Below are 15,400 nucleotides of genomic sequence, written 5' to 3' on the forward strand. Positions count from 1 at the left end.
TAAGCATATTCTTAAATATCTCTGAAAAAATATTATTGTTTTGTGTTTGGTAGTGATCCTTTAAAAATTGAAGGATGCACTGATTTTGATTTCCGTTTGGATAATAACAATAGAAAATATACATCAGGGTTATCCAAATGGAAATCAAAATCAGTGCATCCTTCAGTTGTAAGCAAGAAATTACAACTGATTCTACAACTAAAGCAGAATATGTTAGTCTAAAGTGTAGATCCAAAGTTTGAAGCCAAGCTGGAATCAAAACGATGAAGAAAAACTACCAGACAGATCCAAGGTCGACCGCGAGTCTGCGGCGGTCGATCGCGAACATGCATAGGAGCTCAGGAGGAGCTGGATCCGAAGGCGGTCGACCGCGACGGTCGACCGCACCAATCCTGTAGGATTTTTGGTCTCGGGTTTTTGATACGGTCGACCGCGATTGGTGTGCGGTCGACCACCACGGTTGACCGTGACGCAGTTTGACAGTTTCCTAATCTGTTTTGGGTTCTGTATCTTTTGGGATTCTATATATATACCTAAACATTTTAGGGTTTAGCAGAACACGAAAAAAAGAGCTTTTGACGGTAAAAAAAGAGAGAGAATCTCAGAGAGATAAAATCCTAGTTTGAGAGCTTGTATTTCTTCTTCAATTAATAAAAAAATTATGTGTTGTGGCTCCCAAGGACGTAGGCACGTTGCCGAACCTCGTTAAATCTGTGTGTTCGTCTCCTTTATTGTTTCTACAAGTTTTGATCTTTATTTGTGGTGAATTTTCCTATTTTCATACTTTCAACACAAGGTCCGAAAGGGCAAGGGTTCGATTTGATTGTTTCGAATCCCCAACAACTGGTTCAGAGCATCGTTGGGTAATTTGTGTGAAAGCCATGACAGAGGAAATCAAATCAAAGATCAAGAAGTTTGATGGCTCAGACTTCGCCTACTGAAAGCCGTAGATGGAGGACTATCTATACCAGAAGAACTTGTATCGCCCACTAATGGGTAAGGAAAATGGACAGAAAAAAGAGGAGTCATATGGTGATTAGGAGATACTGGATAGGAAGGCTCTAGGGAAAATCCGGTTATCGCTCGCCAAATCAGTAGCTCATAATATCTTGAAGTAGAAGACGATGGTAGGGCTTCTGGAAGCATTCGTGAAGATGTATGAGCAACCATCGACAGCAAACAAGGTGCATCTCATCAAAACTCTTTTCAACCTCAAGATGACAGAAGGACGGTCTTTCACGATGCATCTCAGTGAGTTCAACACGATTATTGATCAGCTTATCTTCGTAGACATCACGTTTGATGATGAAGTACAGACCCTACTGTTACTATCGTAGTTGCCGGATAGTTGGGCAGGTTGTGTGATGGTAATCAGTAATTCGGCGGGGAAAGAGAAGTTAAAGCTGAGTGAGGTAGTTAGCATGATTCTATCCGAGGAGGTTAGAAGGAAATCGTCCGAATCAGAAGGTTTAGGTTCAGCCCTAAATTTCGAACAAGGAGGCAAAAGCCACAAGAAAGGGAACCAGAACAGGATTCGATCGAAGTCGAAGAAGAGAGCAAACTCGAAGGTTATGCCTATCAAAGGGAAGTGTTGGAATTGCGGCCAGGAGGGCCATATCTCTTCAGTCTGCAAGAGTCCAAAGAAGAATGCGGGTGAGTAGGAGGCTCATATCGTGCAGGATGCTTTGATCCTTGCTATGGATAGCGACTCAGATTCTTGGGTCATCGACTCAGGAGCCTCTTTCCACGCTACTGCTAACAGGAAGCTCTTTCAGAACTATGCAGCAGGGGACTTTGGAAAAGTGTATTTAGGGAATAACGAGCCTTGTAATATTGTTGGAAAAGGTAAAGTGCAGATTCAGATGAAGGGCTGTAAGTGGACCTTGAAGAACGTGAGACACGTGCCGAAGCTAAAGAGGAATCTTATTTCAGTAGGACAGCTTGGAGCAGAAGGCTATGTTTCGATATTCACAGGGGATTCGTGGAGAATCTCTAACGGTACGATGGTTGTTGCTCGAGGTAACAAACTAGGAACTTTCTACCTCACATTATATGCGAGTGACACCCTCGCAGTTATAGCTGGCAAAGAGAGTACAAATCTGTGGCACAATAGGCTAGGGAACATGAGCGAGAAGGGGATGAAGATCTTACATTCATAGGGAAAGCTAATAAGGATCGATTCCGTGGAAGTCGGGGTTTGTGAAGACTCCATCTTTGGGAAGCAGAAGAGGGTTAGTTTCCATAATGGTGGAAGGTCACCTAAGGCTCAGAAGCTAGAGTTGATTCATACAGATGTATGGAGTCCAGCCAGTGTGTCTTCTTTTGGCGGTTCGAGATATTATGTCACTTTCATCGACGATCACTCGAGGAAGGTGTGAGTTTACTTCATGAAGCACAAGTCAGAGATGTTCGGAGTCTTCAAGAAGTGGAAAGCCATGGTGGAGAACGAGACAGATCTAAAAGTGAAGTGTCTGAGATCGGACAATGGTGGAGAATACGAGCTGGAGGAGTTCAAGAGGTTTTGTGCTACGAACGACATTCAGTTAGAGAGGACTACTCCAGGGATGCCGTAGCAGAACAACATTGTAGAGAGGATGAACAGAACCTTGACAGAGCATGCTAGGAGCATGCGATTACATGCAGGTCTGCCTAAGATATTTTGGGAGGATGCGGTGCATACGGCAGCTTACCTTATTAATCATGGGCCATCAGTTCCATTGGATTTTGGGATTGCAGAGGAGGTTTGGAGTGGAAAGAAGATAAATTTCTCACACTTACGGGTATTTGGTTACGTGGCTTATGTTCATATCAGTGACCACGTTAGGGACAAGCTAGAGGTTAAGTCACAAAAGTGCACATTCATTGGATACGGCATTGATGAGTTCGGGTATCGTCTTTGGGATGAGAAGAACAGGAAGATCATCAGAAGTAGGGACGTGATATTCAATGAGGATGTGATGTACAAGAACAGGGAAAATGCCAAGGATAGCCAAAGCAGTGGGAACAGCACTACGGATACAGTTAGATCCGAGTACATGGATTTAGAGGAACTTCCAGATGGGGATGATGATGTTTGTTCAGGCCATAGAAAGGAGGAGGCTCCAACTGCAGAAGTAACTACCCAGGACGTGGAGCTTAGGAGATCATCCAGGGTACCAAAATCAAATCCCAGATATCTTTCATCTATTGACTACCTATTGTTGACAGATAGTGGTGAGCCGGAGTGCTATAAAAAGACAATGCAAATGAGTGAATCTCAGCAGTGGGAGCATGCTATGCAGGAGGAGATGGATTCTCTACTCACTAATGAGACATGAGAGTTAGCCCAGCTACCTACACAGAAGAAGGCCTTACATAACAAATGGGTCTACCGGGTCAAGCAGGAGAGTGATGGAAGCAAGAGATTCAAGGCCAGATTAGTAGTGAATGGGTTTCAACAGCGAGAAGGAGTGGACTACACGGAGATATTTTTCCCTGTTGTGAAGCTCACAACAATCAGAGTAGTGTTGAGTTTGGTAGCTGCAGAAGACCTCTTTCTTGAGCAGTTACATGTGAAGACTGTCTTTCTTCATGATGACTTGGATGAAGAAATCTATATGTAGCAGCCTGTTGGCTTCATTGAAGAAGGAAAGGAAGAGATGGTGTGCAAGCTCAAGAAGAGCTTATATGGTTTGAAACAGGCTCCAAGACAGTGGTACAAGAAGTTTTATAACTTCATGCAAAACAATGGCTACAGAAGATGCAATTTGGATCATTGCTGTTATTTAAAAAAGTTCGAGTCCAGCTTCATTATCTTGTTATTATATGCTGATGACATGTTGGTAGCAGGACCGTGTTTAGAAGATATAAACAGTTTGAAGAAGCAGCTAGCAAAGAAATTTGCAATGAAGGATCTGAGTGCAGCGAAGCAGATTCTAGGGATACGAATCAGTAGGGATGAAGTTGAAGGGACGTTGAGATTGAGCCAAGCTGAATACATTCAGAAGGTACTTCAGAGGTTCAACATGTAGAATGCTAAAGTTATTAGCACACCCCTTGGAAGTCAGTTCAAAGAATGCTAAAGTTATTAGCACACCCCTTGGAAGTCAGTTCAAGCTATCTGAGGAGCAATCACCTAAGACAGATGCAGATAGAGATGGAAGTCAGTTCAAGCTATCTGAGGAGCAATCACCTAAGACAGATGCAGATAGAGAGCATATGAGCAGAGTGTCATATTCTTCGTCCATTGGGAGTCTCATGTACGCGATGGTTTGCACGAGGCCGGACATCGCCCATGTAGTAGGAGTTGTGAGTAGGTTTGCAAGCAATCCAGGGAAGCAACATTGGGAGGCCATGAAGTGGATATTACGGTATTTGAGGGGAACAATGAATAAACCACTATGTTTCAGGAGGAAGGAGTTGGTGCTGCAGGGATACGTAGATACGGACTTCGTTGGTGATCATGATACAAGGCGAAGCACCATAGGATATATTTATACCTTAGCTTCAACAGCAGTGAGCTGGGTCTCACGTCTTCAGAAGATTATGACTTTATCTATAACCGAGACTGAGTATGTTGCGGTGACTGAAGCAAGTAAGGAGATGATCTGGTTGAACGGGTGCTTGGAAGAATTGGATCTGAAGCAAGAGAGAGGATTTCTTTATTGTGATAGCCAGAGCGCTATACATCTTGCCAAGAAACCAGTGTATCATGCCAGAACGAAGCACATCGACGTAAAATACCATTTAATACGCTCGCTAGTTGAAGACGAAAAGTTGCATTTAATGAAGATTTTGGGGAGACAAAATTCGGTGGACATGTTGACGAAGGTAGTCATCATTGAGAAACTGAAGTTGTACGCAACTTCAGTTAGCCTTCACGAGTAGAAGATGAAGGCGGAACCACACTACGAGGATCGACGTGATCGTCGGGTTATTGTTGAATGAAGAAATAATTTTTTCGGGGGGAGAAGATACATGCAAACAAGGGGAGAGTTTGGGTGAGCTTGTTGATGGCAATTTGGTCTCCAAGTGGGAGATTGTTAGTCTAAAGTGTAGACCCAAAGTTTGAAGCCAAGCTGGAATCAAAACGATGAAGAAAAACTGTCAGACAGATCCACGGTCGATCGCAAGTCTGCGACGGTCGACCGTGAACGTGCACAGGAGCTCAGGAGGAGCTGGATCCGAAGGCGGTTGACCACGGTGGTCGACCGTGCCAACCCTGTAGGATTTTTGGTCTCGAGTTTTTGATACGGTCGACCGTGATTGGTGTGCGGTAGACCGCGATACCTGCGCAATCGACCGCCACTGTCAACCGCGACGCAGTTTGATAGTTTCCTAATCTGTTTTGGGTTCTGTATCTTTTGGGATTCTATATATATACCTAAACATTTTAGAGTTTAGCAGAACACGAAAAAGAGAGCTTTTGATGGTAAAAAAGAGAGAGAATCTCAGAGAGATAAAACCCTAGTTTGAGAGCTTGTATTTCTTCTTCAATTAATAAAAGAATTGTGTGAAGTGACTCCCGAGGACGTAGGCACGTTGCCGAACCTCGTTAAATCTGTGTGTTCGTCTTCTTTATTGTTTCTACAAGTTTTGATCTTTATTTGTGGTAAATTTTTCTACTTTCCTGCTTTCCTACTTTCAACACAAGGTCCGGAATGGCAATGGTTCGATTTGATTGTTTCGAATCCCCAACAGAACATATTGCAACTTGTGGAGTAGCAAAAGAAGCAATTTGGATTAAAAATTCGTGCAATAGTTAGGCATTATTTCTACTCTCGAATCTCTCATCATTTTGTATTCTAATACAGTGGAGCAATTGCACAAGCTAGAGAGCCTAGAGCTCATCGCAAATCAAAACACATAAAAGGAAAGTATCAATTGGTAAGAGAAAGTAGCAAAAGAGCAACACAAATAGTACCAAATTGCTTTTGCCGCTAATACATCAAACCCATTGACTAAACCTTTTGAGTCAAAAGGTGTTTGGAAAAACATATTGACAAGATAGATTTGAAGTTTATATTGGATTTGCTTTGATAGAAAATGTGAGGCTGAAAGATGTACGCTCTGCAAATCTAATAAATAAGAGTTTACATGTATATTTACACAAAAACTTTAAAATATAAAATTTTGAACAACCTCTTGTCTTGAATAATATGAAATTATAGGCAGAACCATGAAATTTAAAAATTACTATCAATCTTCTCACCAAATATTTGAAAGATTATAAAAATACCTCTAAAAATATGAGAAGTTTGAATGATCCCCTAACAACTTGAAATTATATATAACATCTTAAAATTTTAAATTTACAAACAACCTCCTTTAAAATTTTAAAAATTATAAAAAACATCTCAAAAAATCAAAAAGTTATAAACAAACACCTTAAAAATAAATTTTTTTTGAACGGTTCCATGAACAATCTATAATTACATACAATATCCTAAAAATTAAAAATTACAAACAGACTTCCAAAAAATTTACGTCAGAGAAAATACTTTGAAAAAAATGAAAATAAAAAACATCCTGAAAAACTCAAACCTTTGATCAACTCTCTGAAAAATCTAAAACTATAAAGAACCTTTGAGTATTAAAAAATTACAACCAATCTCCAAAAATTCCTTTAAAATAAAAAAACCCAAAATTCAAAATTTATAAAAAATAATCCAAAAATCTAACATTTTCATTTTGGCCCCTACACAGTCTAAGATTACAAAGTCCCCCTAAAACTTTAAATATTAGAAAAACCCCTATGAAATATTAAAAGTTACAAATGGCATTCTGAAAAAATAAAAATTTTAAACAACTCCCAAAGAATCATAAAATTGAAAACAAGCTCATAGGAAAAAAATCTAACCGATTGCCATAAAAAAATCTAAAAGTACCAAAATTACTTTGGAGTTAAAAATTTTATAATTGAAACTCTAACGATTCCTAAACAATGGATCAGACTTAATTAAGAAATTTCAAATTCAAAAAATCCATTAAATTAAAACACAAACTTAATATAACTTCAAAAAAGAACACATGACATTTGAAGAATTTGAACAAGAGCCCTCTAAACTTCATCTTTTGGTACAAAGGATGACAAATGTTACAAGTCCTAGGGGAGCTTTTGTTGGGTGAATTATATGTCTACATTATCTCTTTGAGATCATATATTCTTAAATTTTCCTTGGACATTGCTTTGTATATGACCAGTAGGATTTTTGCTACAAGGAAATGTTATATCTTGAGGTCAAGGCTTTGATACCTTATGTTTTATAGGGTGGTTGTCGCTTTTCCTAAATAATGTTACTACCATTTAGCATAAAGAGTGTGATATAATAGTTTTGTTGGAAGCTAGTTTTTTTTTGTCAATGAACTGTGAATTTTATTCATCTCCCAAAATTGAACATATAAGGTCAAACAAAGCTCCAGAAGCCTGGAGAACAAAAGAAAAATTACAAACTTTCAAGTAGTTCTTTCATATGTACATGTGGACTATCATTTAGAATTTTACAAAAAATCGAAAGCTTTATGTCTCTGAAAACTTGAGCAGGTAGCCTCTTCTTGTCTTGAAAAATTCTTAGATTTCTCTCCCTCCAAATCATGTATACAGCAGCAGATAAGCACATCCTTTTCAGCTTCTTCATAGGACTTTTTCCTTTCAATTTTTGAGAGTACCAGTGCAATAACAAGTCCCATGTGCAGGACCTCCATTTATATCCCAACCAGCTCATCACCAAGTTCCATACTTCCCCTGAATATTGACATTCAAATAAGATATGATCTCTAGTCTCTAACTGGTGCCTGTCACACAGCACACAGTAAAGTTGATTTGTGCTCAAAATGTTCATTCTGCACAGTCTATCCTTGGTAAGAAGTCTAGATTGACAAGCTAGCCAAAGCACAAAGGAGTGCTTAGGGTATAGAAAGCCATCCCAAACCGTTTTAGCCCAAGCAACTGCATTAGTAGGTTGTATAAGAACACTGTAAACTGTAGATAAGAGAAGCTTGCCATCAGAGCAACAATCTGCTATTTTAGCAGTAACAGCATTCCCAAATTTACTCACAAGCATATCCCTCATTTTAAGAAGTTGCCTCCACATCCATGAGTCATTTGTCTTGGGTTGAACAGTCCAAACATTTTGATTTTGAAGATAGTTGCCATGTACCCACTTGATCCATAGGAGATCCTTTTTAAGATGAATCAACCACAAAAGCTTAGTGGCAGCTGCATAGTTCCAGTACTTAGCTGAGAAAATGCCCAGACCCCCATATTCCTTGCCTTGACAAACAGAACCCCAGTTAACTAAGTGAAATTTGTGCCCCCATAGGAAGGCAGAACACAAACTATCAATCTTTTCCAAAGCTTTGATTGGGAGGATATAATCGCTTAGCCAATATGTTTGAATGCCCAAAATAACAGACTTAATCAGTTCAAGTCTTCCAGCATAGGTCAGGCATTTGTTTTGTTGCCAGGTTTGAAACTGATTGTAAATTTTACCAATAAGACTAGAACAGTCAGTGTATGAGAGTCTTTTAGCAGTCAGGGGTAGGCCCAGATATTTCATTGGCAGAACTCCTTCAGGGAATTTGAGATGGTTGCATATCAGAGCTTTGAGATAATCAGATACACCACTCAGGTACACAGCACATTTGTTTGAGTTGGCTTCCAGTCCAGAAACATGTCCAAATTCTCGAAGACAAGTGAAGATTTTAGCAATAGAACTCATGTCAGCCTTACATAACAGCAACAAATCATCAGCAAAGATCAGATGATTAATCTTCAACCTAGAACACTTTGGATGATATTTGAAAGATGAATCATCCTTAAGAGTGTTGAGTTTCCTGGAAAGATATTCCATCCCTATAACAAACAGATAGGGGGAGAGAGGATCCCCTTGCCTCAAGCCTCTTGCACCATGAAAATAACCATGTAGTCCACCATTCAAAGCTAAAGAAAATTTCGGGGTAGATATGCATTCCATGATCCAGCAGACCATATTGTTGGGAAAGTTCAAACCAATCAACATACTCCTTATGAACTCCCAATCAATAGTGTCAAAAGCCTTCCTAAGATCAACATTTAAAATAGCTCTAGGGGAATTATTTTTCCTCCCATAGTGCTTGAATAACTCATGTGCAAGTAAAAAATTACTTGAAATAAGTCTCCCACTTACAAAAGCACATTGTGCATCATTGACAAGATAACCCATAATTTTCTTAACCCTGGTGGCAATGACTTTGGAGATGATTTTGTAGATAACATTGCAACAGGATATTGGGCGAAAATCAGAGGCCGAGATAGGATTAAGGACTTTAGGCACAAGGGTAATAGATGTAGCATTAAGAGAGCCCAATAGTGTACCTGATTTGAAGAACTCCTCAACTGCAAGATAAAGATCCTCCTTGATTACAGACCATGCAGCTTTGTAAAAGAAGGCATTGAATCCATCAGGACCAGGAGCCTTATTATCAGGCATCGAAAAGAGAGCTTGTTTGATCTCTTCCCTAGAGACAGGGGAACTCAGGTCATGCTTCTGTTCAGAGGTTAGAATGGGTCCATTTGAAATTATGCTAGGGTCAGCAATTGTATTAACTTTAGCAGTACCCAGCAACTTCTTGTAGAAGTCAATGAGCTCATCAGTGATTTCAGATGAATCAGAGAGTCTGGAGCCATCACCAGCATAAATTGATAATATTCTGTTTTGATGTCTCTTGTTTTTCATAACTGAATGAAAGAACTGAGATCCCTTATCAGAATGAAGTCCCCATTTTATGCTTGCTTTTTGCCTTAAGAAAGAATTTTCATTTTCCAGCATAATAGAATATTTCTTAATGCAAGCCTTCTCTCTAAGAATAAGATCAGTATTAAAAGGATCAGCATCCAGCTTGGTTTGGACTTCCAAGAGCTCAGCTTGAGCTCTCAAGACTTGTTGACTGATATTCATGTAATTCTTATTATTCAATTCCTTAAAAGCATGCTTAAGACTTTTAAGCTTTGTATAAAATCTGAACATGTTAAACCCCCTGACATTCCTATTCCAAACAGATCTGACCACCTCCAGAAAGTCAGGGTGTTTTGTCCACATATTGAAAATTTTGAAAGGCTTTTTGACTTCAACAATATCATCACCAATAGATATAAGCCCAGGGGAGTGATCAGAGCATAAAGGCAACAAATACTCAACTTGACTTGCAGTGAATTGATTAATCCAATCTTGATTCACCAAGGATCTGTCCAGTCTGCTCCAAACTCTTGTTTCTGCATCCTGTTTGTTGCTCCATGTGAAAAAACAGCCAGAGGTTTTAATATGATTCAGTTGACTAGATGAAATAAAACTCTGAAAATCAGTATTTCCAACACCAGATGCCTGGACACCACCAATTCTATCATCATCATTTAAGATGGCATTAAAATCCCCACCCACTAGCCATGGGCAAGAAACATTTCTTTTGAAGGCTAATAAATCTTCCCATAAGACTTTTCTCTTATCATTCAAATTGTGAGCATAGACTGCAGTGAGAAGGCAGGATACCTTACCATCTTTAGATTTCAAATCACAAGTTATATGTTGATCAGAAGAATTAACCACCTGGACAGATAAAACATCATTGTCCCATAGAATCCATACTCTAGCATTATTTGCCAAATGCTTATTAGATATCCATTTCCACTCCTTTGCAATCTTTTTACCAATAAACTGCAATTTTTCATCCCTTGCAATTTTAGTTTCCAAGAGAGCAAGAAAAGAAACCTTATACTCTTGAATAAACTTTTTCACTGCCCCATGCTTAGAGGATTTATTCAATCCCCTAATGTTCCAAATAGCTAGGTGCATTTATAGAACAGTATCCCCTCTATCAGCATTAGAGGGGTCCAAATCAAAAATTTGATGATCAAGAACAGAGAATTGTGAAGCTTGCATTGATGTGCCAGGTTCTCTCATGGTAAGCCTTTTTGCAGCAAGAGCCCTAGTAACATTAGTAAAACCACTGGAGTTTATAGAAGGAGAGAAAGGGTAAGCTGAACCCCCAGCTGTGCATGTTTTCCCACCCCCAGCAAAGTTTTGTGGATGGTGTTTTTCAAGGAGATGTTGTATTCCATTCAGGCCACTCTCAGAATTTATTCTATGGACAGAGGGAATCTGCGCATGTTTTTCCAGCAAAGAAATGCCTGACTCAGTCTTACCAGCATACTCTCCTCCTGCAGCAGAAGAAACCTGTGCAATATCTCCAGATAAACCATTAGTAGGATTCTTTTGAGCATCAGTTTTGTCTGTAGTCACATCTCCTGTAGCTGGAAGAGGATTGGATTTCTTAACTGGCACCCAAGCTTTTTTTCCACCATTTTTCCTGCAATGCTGAGTATCATGACCAACAAGTTTACATATTGAACACCACCTTGGCTTGAATTCATAGAGCACATTTTGATAGTAATGTTTGCCATCAGGCCCTTGGATCTTGATTTGATCAGGTAGAGGAGCTTTTAAAGGGAGATCAACTTCCAACAGAACCCTTGCATAGCTCAATCTTTGCCTTGAGGCAGTAAGCTTATCAGTAGCTATAGGGCATCCAATCATACTTGCAATTTTGCTAATACCTGTGGAACTCCATAAATTCAGTCTCAGATTAGGGAATTGCACCCATATGGGATATTTCTGGTCCTGAAGTTTTTCAACATCCAGATCAATAGACCATGGCTTGAGCACAAGAGGACGTGAGCCAAAGAACCAGGGGCCTCCTTCAAGAATCCCCCTCATGCTGCTCTCATTTTGGAATTCAAACAGAAATACTCCTTGTTTAATCAAAAAGACTTTAGGGATGGAAATTTTTCCCCAGAGCTTAGTAACATAGGTCTCCATCGATTTGAATTTGGCATTCATCCTAATTACATGTCCAATTAGAGCATATTTCCAAAAAATTTCCCCTTCCCTCCATTCTTCTTCATTAAAGGTAACTATATTTCCCTGGGAAGAAGGAGCAAAGTTTAAGGATAGACCTCTTCCAGCTTGCCTATTATCAGAGAATAAGCTAACAAAAGATTTCCCTTGAATTTCATTTTCAAGATTTTTAACTTCCTCAGATTGCTTATTCCCTTGAATTTCATTTTCAAGAATTTTAATTTCCTCATTCTCCTTCTCCAGATTCGTGCTCTTATTATAAGAGACTGCAGCAGATTTCTTATTAGAATTTCCATCCAGATTAGGAAAATCAATAACTGATTTAGACTGATCAACAACAGGAGTTCGAAGCTCAACACAGGAATCAACAATCAGATCAGAATTAACAAATTCCTCAAAATCATCAGCCCAGGATTGAGAGGATTTACTTAGCTCATGAGAGATTCTAGGATCACATCAGCCCAGGATTGAGAGGATTTACTTAGCTCATGAGAGATTCTAGGATCAGATCCAAGCTGAGGAGGAACAGACAAAGAAGTAAGAGGATTTACTTAGCTCATGAGAGATTCTAGGATCAGATCCAAGCTGAGGAGGAACAGACAAAGAAGTTGTTCTTAAAAGAATCTCATCCATGGATACCTTCTTCTTAGCCCCCTTTGGTCCAGTGCTATCCATTTCTTGAGGGAGATGATTCACTGTTACATCCGATTCAACATCAAAAGAGAATCCAGCAGAACTTGCAGAGATCCCAGATGATGAGGGATAAGAGAACAGAGAATCACGGAGCTCCTTGTTGAGAGAACCCTTGCTAGCACTCTTCTTCTTCCTAGATCTCGCCATTGAAATCTCGGCGATGGCGCAAGCTAGTTTTTGGTTAGAAGTGTTTTACCAATTTAAACTGATGTTTGGATCGTGTAACTAATCTTTTTTGTTGATCATCTGAATTTTGTCAAGTTAGAATTTAGTAAGGATTTCTCATCACATTAGTCATTATGCATTTGCTATATACCATAAAAGTTCTTTGCAATGTTAGATCAAAATTCTAAAATTACAAGTGGGAATCTTTTATTTGTCTATTACATCAAATTTATAAGATCTATAAGGGATAACCAAATTCAATGCATTATCAAGTTTGATCTTAGTCTTACAAAATGTTTTCATCATGTTATCATCATCAAGTAGAGGTTTAAAAACATGCTCTTAATTCGCATAATAAACTATATAGTAAGCATGAACTATTTCATAAATGAGTTATTGAAAAGATATAAATCTGTTTCTTAAAAAAATAAAGGCATAAACTAGAATGAAATAATCAAATTATTTGATCACGTGCAATGCATGTGCAACACACCTAGTCTATCTAAACTACTTATAAAAGCGAATACCCATATCAAAACTTTTAATTTCCTTTTTTACCCTCTTAATTTTTTTATAACTCACAATTATATTGTTATTTATAAAACTAATAATTCATAACCTCTCATTAACTATGCAACTCTTCTCAAAATATTTGGTCATTCACTAGAATATATATATTAATAATTTATATTTATAATGATAATAAAATGCATAAATGTATATGGTTTACTATAAAGGATTATTAATTATATAAAGTAGTAAAATTATTTATTTAATAAATTATTGTACAATCCTATATAATTATTAATAGGGTTTTTCTATAGAGTGCACATGGGCACTCTATAAGAGAGGAGAGAGATAGAGAGAAATGATCGAATTGCCCATAGAATTTAGTGCAAATCAGGAGGCCCCATGGACAATTCACTTCTTTCTATCCCTCTCATCTTTTATAGAGTGCCCATGGGCACTCTATAGAAAAACCCTTATTAATAATAGTATGCATAGGGATTGAATCATTATGTTGTAAAGAATACTAGCTTGTTTGATAATTAATATCATCTTAGTAATAAAATTTTTGAAGTTATAAATTAAAAATACTTTTATTTAGGAAAATTCTTTTATTTAAAATTATTGGATCCTTGAAATTTATGAGACGTATATTTTTCTCTTTATTCTCCCAAAATATTTGGTCATTGACTAGAATATATTAATAATTTATAATGATAATAAAATTCATAAATATATTATAATTATGGCCAATTACCGATTGCTAGTAATAAAATTCATAATATTATAAAAATCCTTCTGTGTAATTGGTCATTAGTGTATGTGCTTTGAACAAGTATTATAAAAATCAGCCCTGTTACTATAATAATTATGACCAATTACTAGTAATAAAATTCATTAATTTTATGTGCTTAAAATTCATTATGACCAATTACTAGTAATAAAATTCATTATTAGTAATAATTGTGGCCAATTACCAATTACTAGTAATAATTATGACCAATTACTAGTAATAATTATGACCAATTACTAGTAATAAAATTCATTAATTGTACATCTTGATAATAAAATTTATAATTGGCGAGGGGGTCCCCCTCAAACACCCTCCCCTATTATAAAAAGCATCCAGTTACCGCAGAAGGCTCACAAACCACAAACCCCAAAACAAAAACAAAGAGACCGACATCAACCATTAACCATGAAAACTCTCGGCCTCTTCCTCCTCCCTCTCCTTCTCGCAGTCTCGGCCTCGGCCGCCTCCGTCCGATACCTCGCTGGCGGTTGGACCCCGATAAAGAACCTCAACGACAAGCATGTGATCGACATCGCGAACTTCGCCGTGTCTGAGTACAACAATAACGCTAACAGTTTGGCTAAGCTTGCGTTGAGCAAGGTGCTGAAGGGAGAGACTCAAGTTGTGGCCGGGATAAATTATAAGCTGGTTATAGAGACTAAGTCTGATAAGGGTGTTGTTCGGAATTATGAGGTTATTGTTTGGGAGAAGGAATGGGAGAAATTTAGGCAGCTTACTTCCTTTAAGCCTGTAAAGAGCTAGTTTTGATGATGGAATCTATGGTGCTAATAAAGATTTCTATTTTTCATCTTCATAGCTTGTATCTATAATTTTTTGGTGTAAAGCTTATTTAATTTTATTAGGAGGTGACAAAATTCAGCGCTCTTTGGAATGCTAATTAAATTAGGAGATTTCCCCCCCTCTTTTTTCTTCTTCGAGATGGATTGTGCAGTTCGGTCTTTATCTTGATCCTTGTTTATTTGGACAATTGTTAGACGGTGTCTTTGAATAAACAAATCGTGCGATGCTCAGAAGACGTCGGCAATTAGTGTGGCATATATTTTGACTATTTTGTACAACAAAAAGGCTAAATATCACTATGTGAGAAAACCCTCTAAGCTCTAACCTTTGGACGATTATCAGATGATCTCTATGACTTTCAAACTATCACAATTTTTTTTTCAACTTTAAGATTTTATCAGAACCCCCTCCTAAGTCCTAATAGCGTAAATTTCAATTTTCATCGGTGAAAATATCCCTCTAGCTTACATCATTTTACCTACTCATGTGAAGGGTTAAAAGAAAAATTAAAAACCCTCCTAACAGCATAAACTTCAATTTTTATAAGCAAAAAATATCCCTCTAGCTTGCA

General features: G+C 38.0%; 1 protein-coding gene across 1 annotated transcript; it reads left to right on the forward strand.

The window, feature by feature from the left end:
- Positions 14,395–14,840, forward strand: LOC109822118 (cysteine proteinase inhibitor 1-like). Its single transcript, XM_020388283.1, has one exon. It carries the CDS (start codon positions 14,434–14,436, stop codon positions 14,788–14,790), a length of 357 nt encoding a protein of 118 aa, XP_020243872.1. The 5' UTR covers positions 14,395–14,433; the 3' UTR covers positions 14,791–14,840.

This window comes from Asparagus officinalis, chromosome 8 (genome assembly GCF_001876935.1).
Source record: "Asparagus officinalis chromosome 8, Aspof.V1, whole genome shotgun sequence".
NCBI classification, from domain to species: Eukaryota; Viridiplantae; Streptophyta; class Magnoliopsida; order Asparagales; family Asparagaceae; genus Asparagus; species Asparagus officinalis.

What these genes read in the sequence shown, in the direction of transcription:
- LOC109822118 (XM_020388283.1), top strand. Translation starts at nt 14,434, where the DNA reads ATGAAAACTCTCGGCCTCTTCCTCCTCCCTCTCCTTCTCGCAGTCTCG.